The following is a 27,030-nucleotide window of genomic DNA, read 5'->3' as shown; positions in this document are numbered from 1 at the left end:
GTAAAAAAAGAAAAGACAGTTTATTCCTTGTGTGTCTTTGGTCGACTGTGTGTAGCAGGAGGAGGAGGGGGGGGGGGCACAAATATGGGTCCTGGGGCCGAGTCCTTCATGGGAAAGGAGGCAGCGGGAATGAAATGAAGCCACAGGGGACAGACTTGTTGTCTCCTGTCCTCGCTGTCTCTCAAGCCCCCCCCCTCCCCTCCCCTCCTCCTCCTCCTCCTCCCCCTTCCCTCGCTCTCTCCCATCAGTCTGACTTCACAGCGCCGAGGCAGTGACGGGGTGCATGGCGTCACGGTTGGCTGTCATGCTCTTGAAGGCCGGAGAGGTGGCGATGTCACAGTTGTGGGGAGATAGCGCACTGCCACTGGCCGGCTGTCATGTGGGACCGGTCACATAGGCCGACGTGGTGGCGCTGTACCCCATGTAGGGTGACACTTGGGTGGTGGGAGGGTGCTAGGGAGGGATGCTGGGTGCTGTGACATAGCTGTTCACTGTGGGCAAGCCATTCAGCGTCTGGGAACAAAAGAGAGAGAAACATCTGCGTTAAATGTCTGAAAGGTCACCGACTGCTCCCCCATGCTCGGTGTAGAAATCACAGATTGGGATTTCCAGTCTGTGGTTTACCTCAGAATTGAAAACCTAAAATGATCTGCCACAAAAGCGACTCTCTTGGCTGCGGATTAAGAAGCGAGACTTTCATTTGTAGCTACATTGTTTGGTAGACACACACAAGCTGCTGAGGAGAAGGGCTGAAGCTGTAGGGGAAAGTGAAAGGAACAGTGATTGAATTAAAAACAGCAGAAACTATAATTCTAACTTCACAGCCACCACATAAAAAAAAAATGTTCCCAATTTTGATGAAAGTATGAATGATCAATTATGCGCTCTCGTGTCCCTGGAACATATTGAAGATGGATAAAAACCACACATGCGTGATTGCCCGTCTGTCTATGGGACTTGTTTTCTAAAAGTGGACGTTTACTCCGGCTGCGTTGTTATTCCGCGTCAGACGATGGGAGATGGGGTGGTTGGGGGGCGCCACAAAACAGATGTCATGAGAGATTGAGAGTGAAAGGGCAGGAAGAGGGGAAATATGATAGAGAATGAGGCAAACATGGGGTTCGGAGCATGAATGAGCTTTGGTTTTCTGGCACAGCGACAGGACTTAACTTGAGGAATTCACCAAAGCATTTCAGCAGGGAGGCCGAATTTCTGTTGCTGGGTGGTCTGCGACTACTGAGAATTATTTTTTTAAATTGGGATCTTTTTGGTTTGGTCGACTTCATTGTCCACCAGTCACTGGCTGTTTCTTTCAAATAAAAAAAAAATATATATACTGTGAGCTGACATTTGTGGCAATTATAGAACATAACTATAAAGAGAAGTGTGTGTGTGTGTGTGTGTGTGTGTGTGTGTGTGTGTGTGTGTGTGTGTGTGTGTGTGTGTGTGTGTGTGTGTGTGTGTGTGTGTGTGTGTGTGTGTGTGTGTGTGTGTGTGTGTGTGTGTGTGTTCACTCGGCTCAACGATATTGAAGCTAATTTCAGAAGCAGCCACACAGGCTTTGAGCTTCAATTATATCAGTTGGAAAAGTGCTGAATTCGACTGTAGGATGATCACATCTTCCACGAATGAAAAGCACCACATGTCTCACACACAACTACAGTATAATGCAATCAAGAACACTACCGCCTCACAAATGGCTGCAGAGATGAATCAGCACCTGTCTGACACAGACAGCTTTTCAAAGCATGTATTTATGGCTGTTATCAGACCGACAGATATGTTCATGTGTACCTGTTATACAAGTATATTTACTTCAGAGGAGGATAAGAATGTATTGTATATTTTCTATATCTTAGAATTTAGACCATGCAGGTTTTTATTTAATATCAACATACAAATATTATTATACCTCTATCATATCATATCATATCATATCCTGCAAAGATAATACATGTGTATTGTATGTAAATAATCTTTTTTATACATTTGTTTAGGTTAATCTTGGTTCATTTTAGTCAAAATATATAGTTTTCTTTGTGTTGGTGTTTTGATGGCTTCTTGACTTCGTCATATGTGTCAAATCAGAACTGAATATTAAATAAAAGCATTGACGCCATTCATCCAAATAATGACAATGACAACTCAAACGTATTTACTTTGTCTCACACTGATCCCATAGTTTATATTTCCAACAAATCATTAAAACTATTTATAACCTTAATTTAGCGTGTAAAACTATGAAACGAAATGTGTGTGTATTTACTTGAAGATTTTACCAATTTTGTGTAAACAGTGTCACAGCTCTTTTGTCAGTTGTATTTGTCTTTATAATATAAACTGGTCGTCCATTTTACTGACATTTTCAACCGTTTTCGAAACTCCGAGCCGCCGCGCGCACTGACCTCGTGACTCAACCTTAAATCTATTTTAGTGATGCTGCTCTTCTTTCTTCCAGAGAACCTGAGAGTCCCGTGGGTGCATCTGCCCTCCAAACAGCGCCATAGGCCACATGTTACCAACCGCAGCCCTCTGGCCTCATGCAGAAAGCAGTGGTTATGATTTAGGCCGATGATGCGTTCAGGGTCCCATTTGAATTATCTTTCTACACACAATCTACCTTACGGAAAATGAAAGAGACAAGTGACACTTTGTTTTGGAAATTCGAAGAAAATGAATTGCAGTTTGAACACTTTTCAGCACGCTCCTTGCATAACATCTCTATTTTACTGCGTTTCCCTCGAAGAACAAATGCAGATCTATTTATTAACGTTAGATGTTCGCAGGCTGCTGAAGCGGCCTCAAAGGCTCGGTTAATCCTCCAGTCTTATGGTGGAACACTACTTACTTTTGTTTTTCATGCAATAAAATCTGTAATTTACAGAGTTGTAGAGTTGTTATTTTCTGCATTTAATGGCTCACTTCTGTTTTTGTACGGTTGGTGTATAACCGCTCAGACAGTCTTGTTCTGGCTTGTTCGTAACAATTTGTGCAGCGCTGCTAATCTCACAGCATCGGTCCAGTGTTCTGCGTAACAGGCATGAAAAGTCCCCCCCCCCCCCCCATCACAAAGTGGCAAAATACATTATGCTGCATGAAATTGTTTTTTGTTTGTTTTTGTATGTAACGATAATCACACGCCCTGTCAAAATAAGATAAAACGAGGACGAATGCACGCGCACACATGGGTTATCCCTCTAGAAAACCAGAAATAAGACTGTAAAACGACTAAAATTTATTTTGATTGAGAAACAAATTCTAAAAATATAAATAGATTAAGGTTTTATAATAAATTGTATTTTTAAGAATTTTAATTAGGAACACTAAGTATTTTAAATTTGTGTGAAATGCGGCGTCGATTGGTGTATATATCTTCTTGTTTTGTGGAACTCTGCATAATGTAAAAAATAATAATGTGCCGAAAGTTAAGGCCTGCACAACAGTTATTTTTAGACAAAGAAAACTTACTTTACTTCTGAATTTGTGTTCGCAATAAAGCTGAATAAGACGAATTATGCTGATGTCAATGTTCCTTATGCAGTTCAATGTCTTGGCTCAAACTCTGCATGGATTCCAACGCTGAAACCAACCCATTCAAATCCTAAAGGCCTATGTTAGAATAATTTAGCAGTAAACCGTTTTAGTTTTTGACTAAGTTTCTGAGTGTTAAAACATTCCACAATTATTTTAAAAAACCCAACATATCGAGCTTGAAAACAAGAATCAAGATAATATCTAGGCTATCCAAATCTATTTAACCTATAAATATTAAAGGAGTTCCACTCAGATGATTCACTGACTGCAGCAGGCTGTACAGGAAGTGGGACAATAATAAGATATTTTAAAAAGCAACATTACCAACTAACCAGCATAAGGAGCGCATTAACGCGGTGAAATTTCCAAACCACATAATTATTAAAATGTTATGAAATACTCAAGAGTTCAGTTAGATTAAAAGCCAGCTTGCCACCATGTGTGGATATACTCTATTCACTAATGTTGCATTTTTAGGTTACAAAAAATGAGGTGTCCATTTTTTGTTTACCTGCGTAATTTGCGTCAGGTTCTAAATGCGGTTTATCCACGCCACTGACGAGTGGAGAGCTTGCTGGAGGAAAATGAGTCTTGTTTATAGTGCTCCATTCTTATAGTTTGGCGCTGGAAAAGGATGCACTGTCAGGGGGGGGGGGGAGAGGAGATTTTAAGATGATGAAATGACCCGCATAGGCCGCTGCCGCTCATGCGTCGATGAGGCGCAGGTTAGCCAGGTTGTGACATTTTGCACTAAAGCACGATTATTTGTCATTTTACGCACAAATATCTCAAACGTCCAACGCTTTCGTGCGTAAAGTTCTAATAAAACGTTATTCAAACAAGAATAGCAGTTTTAGTGTCCAGTACAATATTGACATAATCTGTTAGCAACTAATTCTTTGCACGTGAGATATTATTAACATGAATTATCTTGTTTCAGTAAATGTATCAATACTCGTGATCCGGCATTAACTGTCTCTGATCGGGATTTTGACTTAGAACATTGTGATTTGTTTTTTTACGTGCCTTCAAGTATACAGAGTGAAATAAACTAAATACTTGAGATCCCCCGAGGATCAGATTGAGTTTAGATGGGCGGGGAAGTGAGACGACTCTCTGGTGGGTCAGGGACATTATAGTCCACCAAAGCGTCTTCCTGTCGGGGGACAAATTAGATTTACTTTCACCGTCTCCCTCCTTTGTGCGTGATGGATATTCTGTTAAACACAGTTCCCAACGTTTACACTGCAAAGCAAGCCCACCAAAGTTATAACTCGATAAAGAGCTTTTTAGAAATATATGCGTTTTGTGGAAATAGTATTTTTGGATGAATTCAGAAATGTAATGTGCTTAAATCAGTGTGTCCCCGCATGCGCGTTAAATTAAACAGCTCAAACAAAATCACTAGACCTGATTAGTAATCCTGCACATATTGTCCTGATTTTTGCTTTTCCTCATTAAGGATAAACATCAAAAATCTGTTGTTTTTTATTAATCTGACTGGTGAAGTCACTTTGGTGCACATGAGCTCTCACTAAACGTATAGGCCTACTGTAAAACTACGCATTAAAAAACCTGCCACAAACATCTGCTAATCATTTGGAAATGCACACATTGTTTAGAAAGGCAGCGTTTCACAACACATTCCTGCCCTTGTGATTCCTCGTGAAATACCTGCCTTACATTTGTGTTGTTTAGATTGCCCGAGTTAAGTTCTCGCATGGCGGTGGATGTGGAGAGGAGCCGGGGCGTCTTTGTGTGCATGGTAGCCCATGAATCCTGACAGCAGGACCGCTTGCAATGGACTGACAGCACTTCGCTCCCAGCCACTGGAAAACAAGCTCTGAGAAAATCCCTTTTCACAACACCGAGCCGACCATTAACACTGGTTTATGCCGGATCCCGTTTCACTGTTTCCAAAACAGTTGTGCTCTCGCTGAGTGCAAGCCAACGCTATCTGGGGGCCCATACCTGCATGTGACACGTAAGCGACAATCGCAACACGTGCAGCACAAAACAATCCAGGTTAAAACCTGCACAAAATGTCTGGCTCCAAGTCATGGCAAACATTCCGCACACCTCGTTTTGATGCACTTCATCTCACCGCCTTTCCCTCCGCTGTCCCTCTAATATTCAACATCCGCCTCTTAATTATTACTGCAAGCCGGACCATCTGTTTCTAGACTAACCTGCCTCCCTTTCAAATCAATATCAGGCGGCAGGTCAACTGCTATTTAAGCCCTCTGAGACCTTGGAGTTTATAACATCCCGGCTTTTTGAGGCCTATAAAAAACAATCACAGTAACTCAAATGGGAAAAAAATGCATCCACTTTCTCTCTCATACATTCACACCATTGCGCGCAAAACCCTCCTCAAACGTAGTTTAAATGTAGTGCAATAAAGAAATGGAACCGCTCTCCGTGCCGACATGCTTACTTTGTTGCTCTGTAATTGACCGTATCCCCAGAATATCTGTCACGGAGTGCGAGGAGGGCCATATCCTGTGCATGGCCATGTGTCCGGGAAGGGTGGGCATGCCAGGGGGAGTGGGCACTTTGGACGTCGGGTATGAGTACAAGTGGTTGTAGGGTATCGTTGGTTGGGGCGGTGGGTGAGGCCCCTGCTTGCCCGACTCATACTGGCTCTGCTGGGACAGATTCCCGATCTTGTTGCGGAGGATCCGACTGATGGAGCTGACGGAGGGTAGATTGAATTTGTCGCAAACCCCGTCGGCGAGTAGCCTGTCCCGGATCTCCCAGGCAAAAATCCCCGGGTCTCTCTGCTTGTATGTCCGTATGTGCTTGACCACGGTGGGCGTGGTGACCCGCGGCTTGCTGCCCCCGATGGCCCCCGGGAGGATGGAACCGGTCTCGTTGTAGCGGGCCAGGATCTTGCTGACGCAACCGTGGGAGACGCGCAGCTGCCTGCTGATGTCACAGGGTCGAATCCCGAGCTGGGCCAGCTCCACTATCCTCAGCCGGATCGCGTTGGGGAGCGGCCTGCCGTTCACGAAAACACCGCCGAGTTGGTTCACCTCACCGAAGGCTGGCTCTGGTGTCGAAAACAAACACACAAACCGGCGGAACAATGAGACCGCGATCATAACCGACCTATGGCCCACCACAGACTGCTTTAACCCGGGTTAAACCACACATTTAAAAGGCCTGCTATTTAAACACATAATTGTATAACCTCATTCAAATATGGCAAAAGTGTTGTAATCTACTTATTCTACGTTTTGCCATTCATAAGAGCATTGTGTAACCAGCACTCTTTAACGTGTTTTATTCGTGCATTTAAAATTTCAATCATTCCGCAAAATCACATATTTTAAGTGCTTTCACCCAAAACAATAAACAAATGTATTACTTTTAGTTATGTGTATTGTTTGGGTGAAACGCACCGACCAATAGCTGACAGAGTTGTTGTTGCGCTAAACTTAAGACGAAAGTCAAAACTCGTGCGTAACTGACACATGTCATAATTCAGTCTGCTGGTGTCCTCCCACTGGATTATCAGATAACACGACCCGCTAAAAACACCACAGACAGCCGGTATCTCGCTACAGTTGACCACCTTGCCGTTGGACCGTGTGCTGCATCCCTGACAAGAAAAAAAAAACAACCGATCCCACATTGAACTCACCCATCGTGTTAAAGCCGCAAAGGAAGAACACGGTGTCCGGATTGTGCCTCCTGCGTGGATCCTGCTCCGCGTCCAGCGTGTCCACTGTCCAAAACCGCGTCCAAGAAAATGTTCTTGCGCGATAAGGAACAAGAGGGACGAAAATGCTCGATCTGTTTCCCGACGGAGCTGCAGACAGGCTTACATTTCAATCTGTTGGAATTAGGAGGCAGGACGTCCAACGCTTCTCCCCCGCTGATTGGCTCACCCCTCCAATATACTTTCCAGATTTCTCAGAGCTGCGTTGCTATTGGTCCAAAAGTTTGACATGACAAGTCCACGGATACCCCCCCCCCCCCCACCCCGTCCTCCTCCTCGTCCTGCTCCCATCAAAAAGCAACGATGGGGATATACCACCATGAATGCGTTTGTTATTGAGACAGATGGTGAGTAAAGAAATATCAAGATTTTGGATCAGATCTTCGCCTTTTCAACAGTGTTTTGACGCTAAATAAAAAGATGCGTAAATGCTCCAGTGGGTGATCATCACAAGGAACCATCGGCTGAAAAAAATACAAATATTTTCATAATAAATGATCAATCTTGTGCTAATAAAATACAACGTATAATACATTTAATCATTTATTTGCGTTTGTTTTGATGAAAACCTTTCCAACCCCCCCCCCCCCCCCCAAAAAAACAAAGTTGAAGTTCTATAACAATAAAAAAAAAGGTGAAACACCTGAGTCTGGGTGGCTTTTACGCTCCACTACACCACCGTTCATCACAACCGTTTGAATGGCATCATTAAGGAAATGGGAGGAAATGACTGATTGGTTTTGAGTACTGCAGTTGGCTGATGCTTTTTAAATTGTATCTCAGTGCGTTCGAGAATTATCACACGTTTTCCTCATTTGTCGCCCGTGTTGTAGCTCTCCTTTACGCATCAAACACCGACTGCTACACTTTCCAAAAACAAATCCTTCACGGGGATGATCTTCAGCTGAGAACGAGGCGGTCAAAATGTTGAACCTTTGGAAGGAATCACTGGTCGTGCATTTTGAAAATACGTGACAGACGTTCGCTTTATCACCTGTGCCAATTGTAAATGAAATATGGTGTGATTTATTTCGACGTGTGCAAAACGAGCATTACACTAAAAAGCGCTCAACAGTTTTCACCTGTTTTAATTTTCAAACTGCAAATCCATTTAATCTGCATTACGGGTTTTTGCACCGGACAGGAGGCAAACAGCTCTTATATGATAAAGAAATTCCCTTTTTAGGTCTTATCCTTTAGGTAATTAGCTTTCAGGCCAAACGTCTGCAGACCAATATCTCCTAAATGGATTCTTTCTAACTGTACTGCCTCTGCATACATGCTGTTGCTGTACAGAAACCCCACTTGCAAGCAATAAGAAAGATTTGTTGCTTCTCGACACCAGAAACAAACACACGCCATAACTTTGCGCCTTCACGCTCTCCCCAATTTTTGACACATGCTTTGGGTTTTTCCTCGTGTCATATTTTAAAAAGGCCACGGCGCATGACTGACCTTCATCTCTGTGCAAGCTAAAGGGATCAACGTGCATGTAAACATCAAACGGCGCTCCTGTACAGCTGTGCAATTAGGAATATTGTTGCAAACCTCTGCTGACGTGATACACCGGAGCGGCTGTGAGGGCCCGACGTGTACACAACGTGTTCCTGTGTTTGTTTCGGCTCTGTGCGCTGGATGCTGCGGGGTTTGACGTACCTACGTTTTCTCATCTCGTTTCCCCACCTCTTCAGGATGGCATAGATCTGTGAACGTGCACAGATTACAGCGCGTGTCTTTTAACACAATACAAGTCAGCAGACCGGTCTTTTAGAGGCGTATTTTTTAACGGTTTTCTGGAAATAGTTTTGTTTACATGACGCGTTGTTTTGACCTACAATCAACTGAGTTTCTGAGTTGAGTTATTTTTAGTTTTTCATATTTACCACCGCTTATGCCCCCACCTACGCACCCTGCACGGCTCCCAGGCCACTAACGCGTCAAGGATAATGTTTACCGTGGGGAAACGTGCTCGACTTGTTTCCACTGAAGTTCCTCTGGTGGCTGAAATAACAAAAGGTCAGTGGTGAAGGATCAAAGGTCTCCGCAAACTGCTCCATCTTCAGCGGGTGTTTTTTAGACCGAACAGACACCTGAGTTTCCTCCTTTTGTGTCTGTGATATAATAGACGAGAGTCCACCTGAGGACGCTGCAGCCATATCACCGGCTTTTCGTGTTTACTTTTGACATCACACCATGGGACCGCACCATGGGAAATATGGTTGACATAAATAATCGCAGGTAATTTAAATCATTGTACAAAAGTCTGACAAATGATGTGATTTATTATACGCCCAGCAACGGACAAATCATTGCACAGCGATGATTATTATTATTATTATTATTTCATAGGCTATTATATTATTGTTGTTATTATGCGTTAGAATTGAAAGCGCACTGCCATGGTGTGCTAATAATGATATCCAATACTCTGCATGGCTGTCACATGCCTGTGCAGCTCACAAGCCCAAACTCGTCCATGTCGAATTGAATTGTTCAAACTGCCTGTGAAGGCAACGCATCACTTGTCAGGCAAATTGTGAAACGATGGACTTCGACTGCAGCTCTCTGCAGGACACAAACGGGCCGATGTATTCCCTCATCTCAAACTGTTTCTGTGACTGGCAGCAGATCTATTCTAATGTACATATTATGTTATGGGCCTTTACATAATAATAATCAGATTTGTAGCAGATTTTACCCTAACATTTGTTACAAATCTGATTATTAGTATCACGTAAAGGCCCAGTTATTACTGAACAAAAACAGAATTAAACTGAATTGTACTTTTACTTAAAAGTGTGTTTATGTCTAAATCCTGCAGAACCGTTGATGGATTGGACTTTAGTGCAAACATGCACAGCACTGGCGCGTTTACGGTTTTTGTGCAACAAATTAGCAATGCAGATCTTAAAGCACGCAATCTCATTGGGGCTCCATCATCTTAATTTAATGCGTGATGGACATTCTGTGAATAATATATTTTCACACGTTCTCATTCCTCTCTCTAAAATATATTAGATCTCTTCAAAAAGTTGTATTACACTTTAAAAATGGCTCAACTTATGACAAACAGTTACATTTGTATTACAAGAACATGTGATGGAGTGTTTATGTAATTAAACTCTTGGAGATGCGAGATATTTTAGATTGAATTCAACGTTATTGTCATTGCACAGATAACTGAGACAAGGAAGCTGTAACGTGCATATCAATGTACAGAATAAACTGTGAATATATATGAACCTAAGATAGCTCAGTATTTATATCAGGATCATTATTTAAAATATTCTAAATGATGAATCTATTTTGGGGTTTTATTGAGTTATTTGTCTCTTTTGTTCACAGATTCCTTTTTATATTTACCTTTTGTGGAATGTATTCAGCAAACAGCTGCAAACTGCACCAGCTGACCTCGTACCTGTTTATTTCACGGCAAAGTGTTTGCTTTACTCATAATTGATTTCATGGAGAGAAGGTCCTTATTGAGTCAAGATGATGGAAGAAACGTGTTGACTATCTGCGCATCATTACATTGTAAATGTTGAGTAAAGCGTCTTCTAAGGTGTGTTAACTGTGACCGGATGTCATAGTTCACATTCGTTCATATTCTCAGTCTAAAATATGTGACCAGAGGAGAAAAAACTGTTCCAAAAAGATCCGAGAGTCTTTGTTTACATCTATACTGTGCAGTTATAGATGCTGTGAAACAGCCTCTCCCACCTCAATCTTCTTCATGTGTGAACCTTTCCACATTTTCCAACAAGTGAGGACTTGATGGAACTTTTTGTTTTTGTTGTCGCCACAATGGGAGAGATGCGGTGCAGCTGGAACCTGTCCTGGTTTATGAGGCTCGAACTTTTTCACATCAATTATAAGATTAGAGACAGAAAAGAGTTGCAGGATTTCGATGAAGTCTGATCGAATAACCTAAATATTAAGCAGATATGCATTTCCATTCCTCATCAGTGAGGAGTCATCACGATGTTGTGGTAAATAAAAAAACCGTCGAATGAACAACAATCTAAAATCAAACCTGAATCAGTCGCTTGTTCTTCCAAAAATCATTTATTCCTCAAGAGCATTTGTTTCACTTCATCAAATGAATCTCGACCAGAACGTGTCTCATCATCGAAGTCTTCATCTGACTGTGAGAATGAGTTGTTATCCGTGACTGAATTAATGCAACACTGCAACAAAGTCAACACGCTATAACCACCTTTCTCATCTGATTGAAAACAAAAAAGTCACAGTCAGAATCAAAACTTTAAACTGAAGGTGTTTTGGGGATTTATTGTTATGATCTATTCAGCATCTGTCAAATGCTTTTATTTCTATGAATGATGATGATGATGATGATGATGATGATGAGGGAGATAGGATTCAGCTTCCTCCATCAGCCATCGACCAGCGTTTCACCAAACACTTTAATACGCTCTGATTAATTGGATGCAGGTCACAACTATTACCTCATTAGTTTGTGATAAATAATCTGAAGTACTAAACATCTATTTTTCGCGCTTCAGTCTCTCAATCAATCACATTTCATCGTCTCTCACGTCTGCAGGACGTTGAATGGAAACCGAGACATAAAGCTGTAAACTGACGTATTTGACAATTTATTCATCCCCGAACAGTTTAAACTCCTTAATGCAACACAATAAGACAGACATGATAAATAGCACACAATTTCCGAGGTTGAAATATTGGTTAAATGGCATAATACAATTTTAAAGTAAAAAAAACTAAATTCAGTCATTTTGGATTTTCAATGAAAATGTGTTTCTCTGCTACTTAAAATAATACTAATAATACTAACAATAAAATAACATTTCCGATTCAGTAAAGAGCCACTGACAAATAGTTGAAAAACAATATCAGTAATTTGAGTTGTCATTTTGAGAATCTATATTTAATTATTGTTACATCCCCATTATGAATGCTGTTTCAAAGATTACATTGTGATTCTTATTCTTATTATCACCGTCATCCTCCCAGCGGCGAGGACTCTGTTTTCCATGCAGGGATTTGTCAACTGATTCTTCTCTGTGGTTTAAAATAAATAAATACGTTTTTGTTTTTTTGCGCACAGACTTCCGTCATACACGCGCGTGCAGAGCCGTTCAGATTACCGGTGGAGGAAAGCTGCAGAGCGGTGCAAAATAAATAAATAAATAACCCTTCCTGTTTTAATGTTCCGTATGATATGCGGGAAATCCAAGTCACCACTAACGGGTTATTATGGGGACGCGCAGTGATTTAGATGAGTAGGAGGTCTGTCATCTCAAACTGACTGACACATGCAATAAGATACACGCGTGCTGCTTTCAAGGCCCAGCAGTTTGCCACCTAAAAGCACCACTAATCCGGGTTATTATGGCGCAGAGAGAAGTGGTGTCGCCTCCAGCTGTTTGATAGAAATACGATAAGACTATGTGAAGCTTTAATGTAAGGAGTGCCACTACTTTTTTAGGACAACGCCATCACTCGAGCGAACTTTAAAATGACCCGCAATGATGACTCTCACCTTTGCGGCCCAAACGTCGGTGACACCATTAAAGTCTTTCTGCAGGGTAGCACTTCTCCTGGTAACTTTAGTGCGGCCTTAATGAGGACGAACGCGGGTTAACGACTATGTAGTCGTGTTTCAGAGGCCAGGTCCGGGTGTCAGCGTTGAGGGACAAAAATAAACAATATTTACGACACTTTTAAGCATACATCACTTTGACATCTGTTCGTCTGGCACATGGCATCCATTAGTATTAGATATTTCATCCCGCCCTAATTTGGTGCGCTCTTTGTCTCAAACCAAGGACACTGGGGGAAATGGAGACTTGTGCCTTCAATGCACTTTTACGCGGCGTTTCCTTTGTGCAGGGGTGTTGATACCGGCCACACCGCCGCGTTATGCGGCAACATCGAGGAATCGTTAAGTCATACCTGGATTGGATTTACATTAAATTTCCTCATCCATTAAGATCACTGCATAAGCGCAGAAACATTCCTGCAATTAGTCAGTTTTGGGCACACGAGCGTCAGATTTTTACACAATGTTACGAGTGGACCGAGAGTTCAATATCTCCAAAAACAAACAGAGTCAGATGTATAATGCCACGGAGAATTGTGTCCTCTGATATAGTTTTGTTATTCAATTAGTCAGGAAAAATAAACTCATACAATTAACAAATGATAGAAATTAGAAAAATAGAACTTTTCACATGTTATTTCTCAGTTCAGTTGTGATGTAACTCTCTCTGCTCAATGAAGAAGAGAACCGTTCACAGGATTGAAGCAGCTCGAGGCCTCCATGAACCGCTCGGCATGCAGCGCGGTGACCGTCCCAACGTGGAGAGGAGGTGAGGCTGCTGCGTTTTATTGTAAAACAAACATAATGACATGTTAGTGGAATATGAAGCAGTACGTTGCCAGGCGGCTCAGGTACATTGAGGGGGAGTTGATTTTCCTGCAGGAATGATAATAACAAGGAGGAACATCCAGTACTCGTTGAGCAACAGATGAAATCAGACATTTGATGCGTTTCCTGGCAGCCGATGAGGCAGAAATGTGAAATCATCTTCTTTCTTTATCCGAAGTCGCTCTGTGGGTCTTTGTTTAGTCGGAGGGTCAATGATGCTGCGGCGTCCTAAAACCAGACAGCGTGTTTCAAGTAAAATACAGTGGCGCCATCTGGTGGACATCTAGGAATCAAACGTCCAGACAAACGAATCAGACAAATACTTTTACAGGAGTATTAATAACTTCTTAGCAGAGGTGCAAGAAGTACTCTTTACTGAAGTAAAATGAGCAATAACGCTCTGTAAAAATACTGTCAGGTAAAAGTTTTACATTCAAGATGTGTAAGTAAAAGTACAAAACAATCCATTTACTTTGATATGAGAATCCTTGTTGAGCAGTATGGTCCATTTGAGATTCTGTCATATTATTGGAACAATAATACTGATGATTTAAGAAGTGCGCAGCCTCTTAATGCTACTTTATATACTGTTGGATTTTGCTGTATCATATTTAATAGTTAATATGTTGTTTGTAATAATGTTATCTACAAATTCACTCGTAACTCCAGCTGGGAAAGCAAGTACAATATTTCCTGCTCAAGTGTAGCTGAGTACCAATTCACTGCTGCATGAGAATCTATTTCAATAGGGCTGTTTTAATTGAAGTTGTTTTTAAATTTAATTTTAAAAGGCCATACTTATGTCTGCACGTGTATTTCTTTTCCTGCGTTATTCTGCATATAAACGTGTTTTGCCTTCACTTGCAATGAAAGTGACAAAATACATTACGTATACGTTACTAAGTATAGTAATACGTTACTATACTTCAATTTCATTTCATCGTTAAAATGACGCCAACATATTAACTAATTAGTTACAATCCAAAAATAGATTAAGTTAATGCAAAATGAGTACTTTTTACTTATAATACTTTAATGTTTTGCTGCTCGTGTACTTTTACTCAAGTAGGCTTCTGCATGCAGGACTTTTACTTGTAATGGAGTATTTTGTTTTACATTGTGGTACTTTAACTTGAGCAAATTATCGCAATACTTCTTAAGGCACCTTGAAATGCATGAACCTAAAAGAAAGGTTCCACTGATTATCAAATTCATAATTCATTTTTCTAACGGAGGGAATGCCCGGAGGCTCTGATCTTCATGTCCAGGTCTAGATGGTCACCAAGACTGTTGAGGCTCTGAACAATAACTGCTACGAACAGACCCTGTTTTATCCTTTCAGATAACCCTCTGATTCTCGGTCTTCTTTAGTTACACAACAAGCTGCTGAGAATGAAGAGCAACAGCTACAAACAACTCTCTAACGAGACACTCGTGAGGAACTGTCACATCTGTTTGCCAACAGAGATGAAGTGTGCTGAACGGTGGTGGTTGGTTGGAGTCTGTCTGTCAGCTTGAATGTGTCCTCTAGAGGGCAACCAAGTATCACGCATGTCCAGCAAGTCAGAGCAAAGATGGTCCAGAGTCTCCAGCTGGTGTTCAGAAGTTGCATGTTTTGTGTTCAGAAAGTAAGACACCAACAAGGCTTTTTTCAATGTCTTGTTTCAGGATAGACGATGCCTTGATCTCAGTGACTGACACCTGCTTTCAAAAAACTGTATTAATTGATGCTGCTTCTGGTCATCATCAGGAAGCTGTAGATCTTCTGACGACACATAAGTGATCTCACATTTTATCAAAGCATCACATCAACATTACTGCGATCAACTGACTGTGACTCCTATCAACGCTGACAGACTGTGACTCAAAGGTATGAGACCTATTTCATTATTTATGAGAAACCTTTGCATTTTTTGTTGTTGTTGTTTTTTCTTATTGAGTAAACAAAATGAAGTGTTCATATTTCATCACACGCTGTGTGAGCAAGGACTGATCACTGCTAACTTCATTATTTGATAATCATAATTCCTTTTGGTGCATGCACAGAACTTAGATTGTGGCTTTAAAGTTGATTTATTCTCTTTAATTGCTCTCGCTTTAATTCAATACTAAACCAGTAAGAATATGATTTATTTTCGGTCTGAAATACAATTTTAAAGACATGAAAAGTTCCCTCAAAATATCAAACTATTTGAACTTTAAAGTGCTTAAAAATGGGGGATAGAATTCTCTTTTCTACGTGTGTGACATGTTGTTTCAAGTGCCTTTGCTGTTAAAGTCTACTTTCCTGTTGATGTCCCACTGTTCCCTGTTTTGTAACTCCTTTATTGAGAATCTCGTTAGGTACACATTAAGTTTTGTGCCTTAAAGCACCGTATAAACAAACCTGACTTATTTTGGACACACTTTCACGAAGCAGCACACACAGCTGCTACATGATCAAGCAGCCTCACAAGACCTCCGTTTACTGCATAGAGAGAGAGATGTGGCTGCCAAGTCATTATCCCCCTGTAGCCCCTCTCCGAAATGCTAATGGTATTTACAGGACTGAGAGGCAGAGGACACCAGCGGCAGGTGCAGCTGCTGGAGCATCATGCTACACTGAGCTATAACTGCACTGAGGAGCCAACAGAGGGGTCATTGTGGGCGTATATGTGATGGATAACCAGCCAGAGATCAGTTAAACATCCCGGCTTTAGGCTAATTCGAGCCAACACACTGTTTAGAGCTGATAACACAAGTAAAGTATACATTGTGGGGACGTTGTGCGTGTTTGGTTTAAGGACACTGACTTAGATGATCTGTGATATCAGATTTAAGTAACACAGATTTATTTGTACAACACTTTTCAAAACTCAAGTTGAGTGAAGTGCTTCACAATAAAAGGCAGACTAGAAGAAGATTCACGTGTATTTGTGGCTGGACTTTGTTTCTTTATTCAACTTAAAGGAGAACTCCACCAATTGTCGCACATCATCGTCTGCTTTCAGGTGTTGCAGGGATGTAACACTGCATTTGTGTAGAAAGTTGCGTGAATCTGATCGCCTTATGTGATGTCACTTGAGGCAATTTATCGTCACCTTGCACTGAAGACCACAAGTTTGATGATGTTAAAAATAAATCTTTGTGTGTGGATGACAAAGAAGCGAGTGTCTGTATTCCGCTCATCTCGAGGCGACTTTAAACAGCAATATAACACATCTGGATGTCCAACCAAACTGTCAGTGGTCACGATGCATTGTGGGCAATGTAGTCGTTAAGGCATAAGAATAATTGGAATTTAAAAAAAAGACTATCTCTGGTTTTGCTGCATCAATTTCATGCCGTAGAGCCACCTCAGCTTTGAAACAGTCGTAAAATACATTTTCATATCAGTATCAACGAACTTTATCGATCCCCAGGGGGAAATGTGTACGTTACAATTGCTCTTATTGATAAGCATAACGAAATATAAGAACAAAAATAAATAAAGGACTATGTAAAATATTAAGATTAACAACATTCTGCATTGAAGGGAAATTAAACACCTAAAGTTTTATATATCATTTCAAGAATAGAGTAACTCACTGTTGGATTACAAGTTTATTAGTCTACAAAATATTCATTGAGGGCTGAAATGTTAAAACTGTCAGTTCAGCTTAATCCAGAACCATGCGAGAAAGAAATCTCCATTTGGCTGAGAAGGGGATGGGGAATGGAGAGCTGAATAACAGAGTAAATATTTGGCAGTGGAGAGCTCTTGGGAGCTGCAGAGGACCCTCTCTGGCTGAAGCCTGCGGGTGTTAAATAGATTAAGTGGCTGCTGGGTCATTGTGGACAGAGAAATTCCCGCTCTTTGGACATGACTTTTCTTTGCCTTTGCGTGTTTTCGCTCTCCAATCGAGTGCCCTCTGTAAACTATCCACTCCAGCAGCAAACCTGCGCTACTGTAATCCCCTGGTGTTTGTCACCCGCAGGGAGGCTGGTGTGTAAACAGACATGATGGTAAAAGCGGGCGTCAGTCCTCGCGCTGATATCACATTTCATCTTAAAGGTTCCTTAATAGTGTTTGTTTTGCAGCTTGTGCGTAATGTACGTAAAAACTGTAGATACATGTTGATCCTGGAGTATGTTGGGCTGATAATACAGGTCACCGACTTTGTTGAACTTTGAAAATCTAACAGGGATTTAATACGTCCTGAATCACACGTGTAATATTGCTTAGTACTATAGGCTTGGCGGCAGTAGACGCAGACCAGTAGATAGTGTCCCAGATCCCATTCAGCTCCATTCAAAACCATGACAACACGGAACAAGCTCTGATTTATCCTGCAAAGTTAAAGGACATTGTGCCGGGGCGTCAATCAGGCATTATTGTGGGACTGAACAAATGCAAAATCTTGACTGGAACAAATGCTTCCAACGGGTCTCGGACGCGGGGCTACATTTTCCCCTTTTGTTCCCCTCCTCTGGTTGGCATGTATTTGTGTTCCCTCTCGTCCGACCACCCAGGACGACTGGGGAGGCATGTCCACCGCCACTCTCCTCCTCGGCCTCATGCACCTCGCTGAAGTGGATGAGGGCCGATATCAATATCAAATACGGTGGAAGGGGGAGAGAAGCCCCCCACATAAGGCTGGATTCACACTTTGCATTTAATGCGTTTTATATGTGCGGAGCGACTAAAAGAGCCAAGATATCAGCCGGTGGGCGTCAGATTGGGTAGAGAACGACCGGACCACTTTATTATGAGATTATCAGAATGTTAAAGCCGTCGATGTGAAATTCAGGAGATAAAAACCAAGAAAATACACGAGAAGCCACCGTGTTTCCTCTGAGTTCTGCGCGCTAAGCATGATAAATTACCAATCATTTCTCTTGATTAGCAACCAATTAATACAATTTCGTCACTGCTCCAATCTGTCTGAAGCTAAATCAGCCGTGTTTGGAGTTATTTGCCTCTGTAATTTAATTATTATGTTTTTATCAAATCTATATTAATTGATTTGTACTGTAAATGTGTTTAACACTACAGACGTTTGTTTATAACTCATCCATGGCACATCTGTGGTATAATATTATATATAATATTTGTATCTATTTGTTGTGTTCGTACATCAGCCCTCACTGATTGGTGCGCACAGGAGGAGTTATAGCTGTGGACAAATACATTAATAAACATGTAAGTGTGCTTATAAACCATTTATTAAATGTTAGCGTTAAGTTTTACCATTTAAAAAAATAGAATCATAAATCATCCACAGAACTCAAAAGGAAAGCATTTCCCCTAAATATGTCAAAGGAAATTTCCGCCAGCATCCATAAACGTCAAAACTTCTCACGGCTGCAATTAATACTCTAATGGACGTATTAGTTAAACCAACTCGCAGGCATCACGCTAATTGCTCACTTTGTATGCAAATGTTGGACACGTTGTTTGGGCGAGAACAAGGGGGAGGAGGGGGGAGTTTGATGATGGGACGGGCTCTGTTGTCAGTTGCCACCCAAGACGTGATTCAGCTCCAACAATTCCCATTATCTGTTTCCCAGTTTGACGATACGGGACGAATCTGTAATGATGACGAGTGTTTCCTTCGCTCATTGTTGAGGGTTTTTCTTCTTCTTCTTATTCCGCACCTACCATCATTGGGTGACAGCACTCCGGCCATTCAGGTACTCATCGGTGGGAGGGTGCTTTATAAACGGAGCAGCCTTGTGTTTGCAGCTTATGGAGTGCTGTTTGTGTAAACACTGAGCCCAGTGCACACATTGGTTTCCGAGCTGTTGTTTGGACTGCGCGTAAAGTGGAGAGGATCCGCTGCGTTTTTTCTTCTTCTCCTCCTTGGATAAATCTGGCCTACTTTTAACGCAAAACAAACCCCGGACTGCACGCACGGACGCGATGGCCACCCCGACCAAGTTCAGTTTTTCCGTCAGGAGCATCCTGGATTTGCCAGAGCAGGATGCGGAGGCAGCTCCGCGGTCCTCCCCGCTTTACTCCTCCTGCTCCTCCAGCTCGCCGTACAGCTCCTGGATGGACTGCGACCGGAGTCCGTGCATATGTGAGTGCATGCATATCACTCATCTATCCTAATCTAGAAATATATATATATTTCATATTTTAGGATTGTAGCTTCTTTTTGAAACCATAATGAATATTTATCCATATAGTTATGGATAGCCTATTATAACATGATGCGGCCTCTTCAGGAGGTAGCCGATTGTTTTTATTTTAAAAGCTTTATTTCTAAATTATTAGGAACAGATAGATAATGGATAGATGGATGGATGGATGGACAGATTGATAGATGGACAGATAAACGTCCTGAAGGGAGGATCAATCCGTGTATAACATTATTTCTATATGAATTTGGACTAACCAGCATTATTTATCTCTGCAGCTTATGACGAAGGTAGTCTCGGTGCCTCCCCTGACTCGACCAAGCCGGATGACTCGTCCCTGGACTCGGAGCCCGACAAGAGCAAGAAGAGCAAGAAGCGCCGCGTTCTGTTCTCCAAGGCCCAGACCCTGGAGCTGGAGAGGCGCTTCCGCCAGCAGCGCTACCTGTCCGGCCCGGAGAGGGAGCAGCTGGCCCGGCTCCTCAGCCTGACCCCGACCCAGGTGAAGATCTGGTTCCAAAACCACCGCTACAAGATGAAGAGAGGCCGGGCAGAGGGAGCGCTACACGACTTGGAGATACTGCAGCCTCCGGTGCTGCGCAGGGTCGTTGTTCCGATCCTGGTGCGGGATGGGAAACCTTTTCACACCTGCTTACTTGACACGGAGAAAGCTGTCTGTTTACCTCATTCTCAGGCGATACCTTTCTCCTTAGCCTACCCGTCTCTGCAGCATCCGTCCCCCGTCGCTCTTCCTCCAAGGTATCACCAGCACTTTCCCACCGCGGCGGCCTCCAGATTCGCCTGGAGGGACTTTTGGAGCGACTCAGTCCACTTTAACTCTTTCAAGTGAAGGCCTCATTTCAACGCACAAACTCATTTAGAGTGGCATCAAATGTTGTCTGAATGTTTTTGCAAATTTTCGAGCAACTTAAACATTTAGTTTTTCACGATAGAACGAAGAATATTTTGCACATTTTATTTTGATAATTTACAATATTTTAAAATGCTTTTAAAATGTTCTCAAACTCGGGCTTACTGGTGTAGCCTGCATATGTTTAATGATCCAGTGAGAGAATGTATTTGTGAGTGAAGCTGTTGAAACATAATATTTGTATACATGACTTACAGTATAGGCTTTAGGCGGTGATGTTGAATGTTTGAAGGAAAATAATGTAATTTCTTGTCTTTGAGGAGACTTTCTTTAAAGTTTTTAACTGTTTAAACTGTTTCTTTTTGTGAACGAAATTATTAATAAAAAGTTTCTCATATTTTGAATGATACATTTTACTTTGTAATGTGCTTATTTTCAAGTTTAGCCTCAATTTCTGAAAACAAACAAACTAAATTCTATCTAAAACATCTTTGTTTTAAATTTGTAAGTTAAATGTATTTACTTTTCTTACGTCTCCTAACACATTCAATGCTTTTAAAATCATAATACGGTCCAAAACATATGCCATTTGTAGAATGTAAAATATGTAGGAGGTCATGACAGGAGCTTGGAGGCTTTTATAATGTTAAAAATCTAATTATGCACCCAAAAGCTGAGCAAACATCACCTCTAAAAAGGACTGGATTTGGTTTAAGCATAAGAATGCCCAGTAAACATTACAGCCTCTTTCACAGCACCCTGTTGTTGTCTGGGCTGCTTTCACTTTTACACAATTCACTTTAGTTATTCTGAGGCGAGTGGGAAAGACATGCGTCTGTTAGACGCAGGCTTTCTGTGGAGATCTTGGTTTGTGTACTGTAGGTTTGAAGAGGATGTGATTCGTTAAGGGTGCAACGAGCTCTGAATTAAATCTGGACAATCAACTATCTTCCAGCTTTAATCATCAATATCTGACGAGATAACTGAACAGGTGCAGTTGAGGAGCAGAAGGGTTTCATTGATGTTTGCCTGTTTATTACAAGACACATTATATTTTACAGCATTATTAAAGTGTTAATGTTTCATTGACACTTATTTGTGCTGTTAAATATCCCCAACAGTGAAGTGACCTCCAGGGATCACAGATCCATAAGCTGCCCCCTTGATCATATTCCCAAAGTAAAAGTTACTTATCCGTCTTTGCTCCGATTTAAATATTTCACCGTGAAAAATATGCCTCAGTGTTTAAAACCGTGTCAGTATTTCATCAGTGACGAGGGGGGTCTTCTGCTTTCACGCCCCCTATAATGTTGTTTGCTCGTCCTGTGACCCTGCAGCCCATCGTCCCTGTCACCTGGTCCTTTGTCCCCCTCACTGAGGCCACCTTGTATCACATATGGAGGGGACTGGCCGAACCCCTCAGCTCGCTGCGTCTCCCCTTAAACACTCTTTTTGTCTGCGTGTCTCCCCGTGAATGGACCATTGTCCCTGATCCAAAAGGGGCCGAGACAAAATCTTTAGTGTTTCAATTCCCGTGATGTTTAATCAGTCCCTGCGACAAATTTATGAGGTTTAACTGCACAATGGTGTTTTAGAGCATCTTGGGGTTTAAGGGTGACAAAGACAGGCTTTTAGAGGTTGCCATTGGTTTTTTAAGTTGGTCAGAGGAATTGTCTGAAAAGGATGGGTTTGTATTAGCCTGCCCATCCTATAGTTTTACTCACTGGCCGGCCCCAGGGGCCCCTTTTAGGAAAGTTATAAGGTCCACAGAGACAAGGCCACAGGAGGAGTTTTGTTAAGTTGTTGCAGATAACATGTAATGCGTATTAGGTCCTAATGGCCCTCAGAGTTAGAAAGAGTTGATTTTATTTTTCAAATTTTAGTACAGGTCATTCATCGGCAAGCTTCTTGCTGTTACATATATGTATTTCAAACAGTAAATTGAAATCTCTGTTTCTTATCGTTTAGTTTAGTTCCATTTTCAAACAGCATGAATGTCTGAAAACATGCAGTATAGGAGACAACGTCCACAAAATATAACAGTTTTTAGACTCAACCTGGCTCATTGTCTCGGTCAAAGCATTTGTCCACGCAACTTAAAGAAAAGATGCTTCAAGAGGACAATCATTGTAGTTTGTTTCGCTTTCAATTATTTGATATTTACATCATTTGAAGAACTATACTGCAGTTTTCATGTTTGTTGGTGATATGATACCACACTGACTACATTATAATTGTATTGCCTTGCGTAATATGACTGAGCTCTGAGTCATGTGCTGCATGATCGGAATGATCTGCAGGTGAAAAGAGGGCACATTGAGTTTACAGACTCAGAATATAACCATTTCGATTGCTAAATGTTGAGGTTTTGATTGGACTGCTGAAGCTCAATGACGGTAGACTACTGTTAAATGGTGCAAGTGCATGGCATTCAAATGTGATCGATTTTTGTATGAAGATGAATAAATGTATTGATTTGTTTGCAGCGTTTCCAATATGATCGCTGAAACAAAAATTGAAAAAAGCAAGTGATTTCTGTTGTTCCCACTTTTCTGTGCTATTTCACTTGATTTTTATTCATTTTAAAACTAAATGATGTCATTGATGTCCGGTGCATTTAAAAAGTCAGTTGAAAGTGTTCACAAGTTCCCAACATTTTTAAGTTTAAAACAAACATTTTCTTCCGATTGACATGTTGACAGTTTGCATGTTGTTGTTGCAGCTCAACTCAACGGGGATCTCTCTTTTCTTTCAGTGTTTCATTGTGAAACCTTCTGGAGGAAATATGAGGTTAACATGTCTGGTGTTTCTCAAGAGAGACATCAAACCAAAATTAGAAAACACCAATACCTCAGATTGATCATGTGAACCCTTCAGGAGTCATGCTCCCAGGCTGGGAACTGGGGAACCAACTTTCAATGATGTGCATCACGCTTTGCACATGCACTGCAGAGAGTTATTCATAAAAGTTAAGATTTGCAATTCTTAACGATCAGAAAGCTTTATTAACAAAACTGACCGTTGCGTTTTACAGTCAACACTGTTTTGAAACACCTCTGACTAAACATGGAAACAGATTTTGATATAAGCTTCATTTAAATAATACTTTATATGTTTTTTCCTTCAAAAAAGTTGAATCATCTTGTAAGAATGTCTTAAAAAGCTTATGAACTTGTTCTTTGACAAAGTCCAGCATCTGCCATCTGCTGTACATCAGCATCTAAAGTTAAGAACTTTGGGAGTTTTTGTGTACGTTTTCAAAGGTCAAAGGTTAGACAAAACGTTTAGCTAATGTGGTTACAGAAGCACAAAAATGAGTACAGATTAATGGTGAAAGTAAAAAAATAAATAATAAGCGATGTACACAACTATATTAAATGTAAAAATGAAAACATACAAGAGCAACAAAAGGCAAAAGAGACACTGGTGTGATGTGAGTTGTCGTAGAAAAGTCACCAATGTATGACAGCGTACACCAGACTCATATTTAACATGATTCAGCAATAAGAGTTGGTGTTTATCTATTATTAATATAACATATAATATAGCATGTAATGTAATAAAACATACAAAAAACACAATATGATCGGGGATACAAGATCTGGTAAAAGGTGAAATGTAGTTATAGATTCGTACAGAACAATAATATAGAATATAAAATGTAAAAAATGAATTTGTTTAATAATAGTAATCAGAATTCAAATATGTTCAGCTGTTAATTGTAGTGACACATCTTTGCTGTCTTCATGTAATACTTGAACGTGATCAGGTCTTCATGTGTTTATGATCCAGTTCTCCACTAGATGGCGCACTAACACACTGTATCCTTTCTCACCTCCTGCACTAAATGTAACCAAACGGTGTGTTTTGGGTCTTTGGGTGGAGGCCGCCGGTGATCCACTAGAGGCCGTGCTTCACCAATATAAAAGAGAAAACACCCACCGTGCTTCAGAGAACACTCTTTGAATCTCCACTCTGCTGCTTTGCTGATTGGGCCTAGAAAGATGGCCGCCCATAGTGACGTGTGCCTGCTTGTCGTGACGTCATGCACTTTTCAAAGAGAGAAATTAAGGCTCGTGTTTTCTTTTTTCGTGTCATCTCCTTGTAAGAGTTGACAGAGTGTCAGAGTCAAAGCAGGACGAAGTCAGAAAAACGTTTTGAGGGAAAAAGATCATCCTCAGGGGAGCCAATACTGTTAGAGACGGCCATTATCACCTTACATCTCTTACAATTACATTTCATATGGTCTGTTTTGGGGATACAGGATAGCATATTTAGCATAACTATTTATATTAATGTGGACCTCAAATATTATATGTTTTTTGAATGAAAATTAGCCTCAATATAAAATGTTTGGCTCTATAATTATTTATTTTGGACAGCCTTGGACTTATGTGCAATGGAGTGCAGATAGTTTTCATGTACCTTTTGAGATTCATTTGTGGTTCATTAGCGGGTATAAAGTGACGTTTTTGCACTTGAACATTCATTTATTAATATTGAGGCGCATATATATTCGTACATAGGCTGTAAATCTTTCTCCAGTGTTGCTGTAGCTTTACCTGTGACATATTCATGTGAATACAACGATTTGCGTTGAATTTTGTATCCTTTAAGAACCTATTCTTGTTTTTTTTGTGTTAAACAATAACAGTAACTTATTTAGTTTGTTCTCATTTTACAAACTTATGTTTCCCCGTCTGACGTTGTTCTCTGGATTACACCAATCAGTTCACAAACAACAACGTGAAGCCTCGATAACAAAGGCTCGCTATAGCCTCATACCCGCACTTCAGTGTCCTCATTATTCTGAGGAATTAGCCGGAACATTTGGACTAATTACCGCTAATTGGCCATACAGCCGTGTGCCAGAACAGGGGAAAGGTACTGATTTAGATGATTAAGAATATCTTGTGAAATTAATTAAGGCAGGGATAAGCAAAATGTACCTTGGATGCAAAAACATGCTGTGATTTTAATTGCTGCGATTATATGGCATGTGAATCATGCGCCTGCACCTCGGCTATCATCCAAACAATTTATTTCAACTGTAATATTTAGCCTCGGACTATATACTAACATTGCTTCATCAAAGTAAGTGTGCACCTCTATGCAGCGTGCACATACTATCCTGCAATGACGTGCAGGCAGCCGTGAAATATGGAACTGTAGCCGATGATCCGCGTGACAAACTGTCCGTGATCCGCATGTCACCGCAGCAATGGAGCTTTCCACTGAGTCTGGCTGCAGTGTGACAGCTTGTTGCTGAGGGTGCATCAGCAATCATTTGAGTTTTTAAGAAAAATCTGTGAAGAAAAACAGTTAAAAAAATCTAGAAATGAACCACCATCTTTAGTCTCAGTGGAATAAAACTGAACACAACATTTCACGTTTTTATGTCTGCCACCAGAAGACGCTGTGCTTCTTTAATTCCTTTAACTAGATATTGGCACGAGCTGCAGGCGCAGACCTCTTCTGCTCGGAGCTGCTGCTGCTGCGTGACACGTTAGACCTGCTGGCGAGAACTTTACAAAACCGAAACTATTACTGATAATACTTGGTTTGTTGTTTTGTTGTAGCCTCAGGTTCAGCTCCGGTATGATCCTGACATCTACAGATTGTGTAAGTTAGAAGTTATTGTGTCAATTTCAATTCTTCACTGCTTATTTTCTAACGTATAGTATGTTTGATAATTTCGTGCCTAAAATGCAGCAGACAGGATACACTGTACAGCCGAATATTAACAACAACCAAATTGTACTTTATTGCTTAACGTTGAAATATTGCCAAACTTAAAATGATTACTTATTTCTGCTTATGAAAAATAATCGTATGCACATCTTTAAAACGAAGGAAAACTAGTAATATCAATTAGCAATACAATTCAATACAAATATAAGAAGAAGAAAGAATTGCTTTTAGAGTAAGTACTCATGTTTGGTTCAAAGAAAATTGTACTTGAATGAGAAAATGAAATGAAAAAAATAAAAGAATGGCAGAAACGTCACCTTGCGTAAAAGTGGACTTTGGCTCTGAAGCAAAGCCCTCAGAATACAATTTCTTGACTTCAAAGCTGGTTGGATGAAGCCAAAATCTTGTATGTGCTCCATGTGTAAAATTTTTGAAATGAGATATGATTGAGTGAACCTGTTATGGCTCCTTGAGCAATAAGGCAAGATGCTACTGAGGGCTACCTGGCGTTGTGCTGTATGAGAGTATACTTGAACACCGTTAACTTCACATGAGAGCCTCTCCTCCTCCAGACTCGATTTTGTTTTTTCACCGGGTCTTTTCGACGAGTGTGTGCATCTGAATATAGGTAACACGCTGTTTGCGTCCAATGATATCAAAAGAAGAAAGAAAAAAACCGAGGGGGGTTAATCATTTACG

At 41.0% G+C, this 27,030-nt stretch overlaps 2 protein-coding genes across 2 annotated transcripts; one reads left to right on the top strand and one right to left on the bottom strand.

Annotated features, from left to right (window-relative positions):
* Positions 1 to 285: 285 nt before the first annotated feature.
* pax9 (paired box 9) lies at positions 286 to 7,293 on the bottom strand. Its single transcript, XM_079287096.1, has 3 exons — positions 7,181 to 7,293; positions 5,972 to 6,586; positions 286 to 513 (listed from the first exon to the last, which is right to left on the bottom strand). Exons 1-3 carry the CDS (start codon positions 7,182 to 7,184, stop codon positions 335 to 337), a joined length of 798 nt encoding a protein of 265 aa, XP_079143222.1. The 5' UTR covers positions 7,185 to 7,293; the 3' UTR covers positions 286 to 334.
* A 12,258-nt stretch (positions 7,294 to 19,551) lies between these two features.
* On the top strand, positions 19,552 to 20,619 carry nkx2.9 (NK2 transcription factor related, locus 9; the record flags this gene model as incomplete). Its single annotated transcript, XM_079286327.1, has 2 exons — positions 19,552 to 19,711; positions 20,051 to 20,619. The coding sequence occupies 2 exons, from the start codon at positions 19,552 to 19,554 to the stop codon at positions 20,617 to 20,619; spliced, it is 729 nt and encodes a 242-aa protein (XP_079142453.1).
* Between the last annotated feature and the right edge of the window lie 6,411 nt (positions 20,620 to 27,030).

This window comes from Melanostigma gelatinosum (assembly GCF_949748355.1).
Source record: "Melanostigma gelatinosum genome assembly, chromosome: 16".
NCBI lineage: Eukaryota > Metazoa > Chordata > Actinopteri > Perciformes > Zoarcidae > Melanostigma > Melanostigma gelatinosum.
This window is presented reverse-complemented; position numbering and strand designations above follow the sequence as displayed.

What these genes read in the sequence shown, in the direction of transcription:
- pax9 (XM_079287096.1), bottom strand. An exon ending in GTCAATTACAGAGCAACAAA is followed by an intron (nt 514 to 5,971) that starts GTAAGCATGTCG and finishes TTTTGTTCCCAG; the next exon opens with ACGCTGAATGGCTTGCCCAC.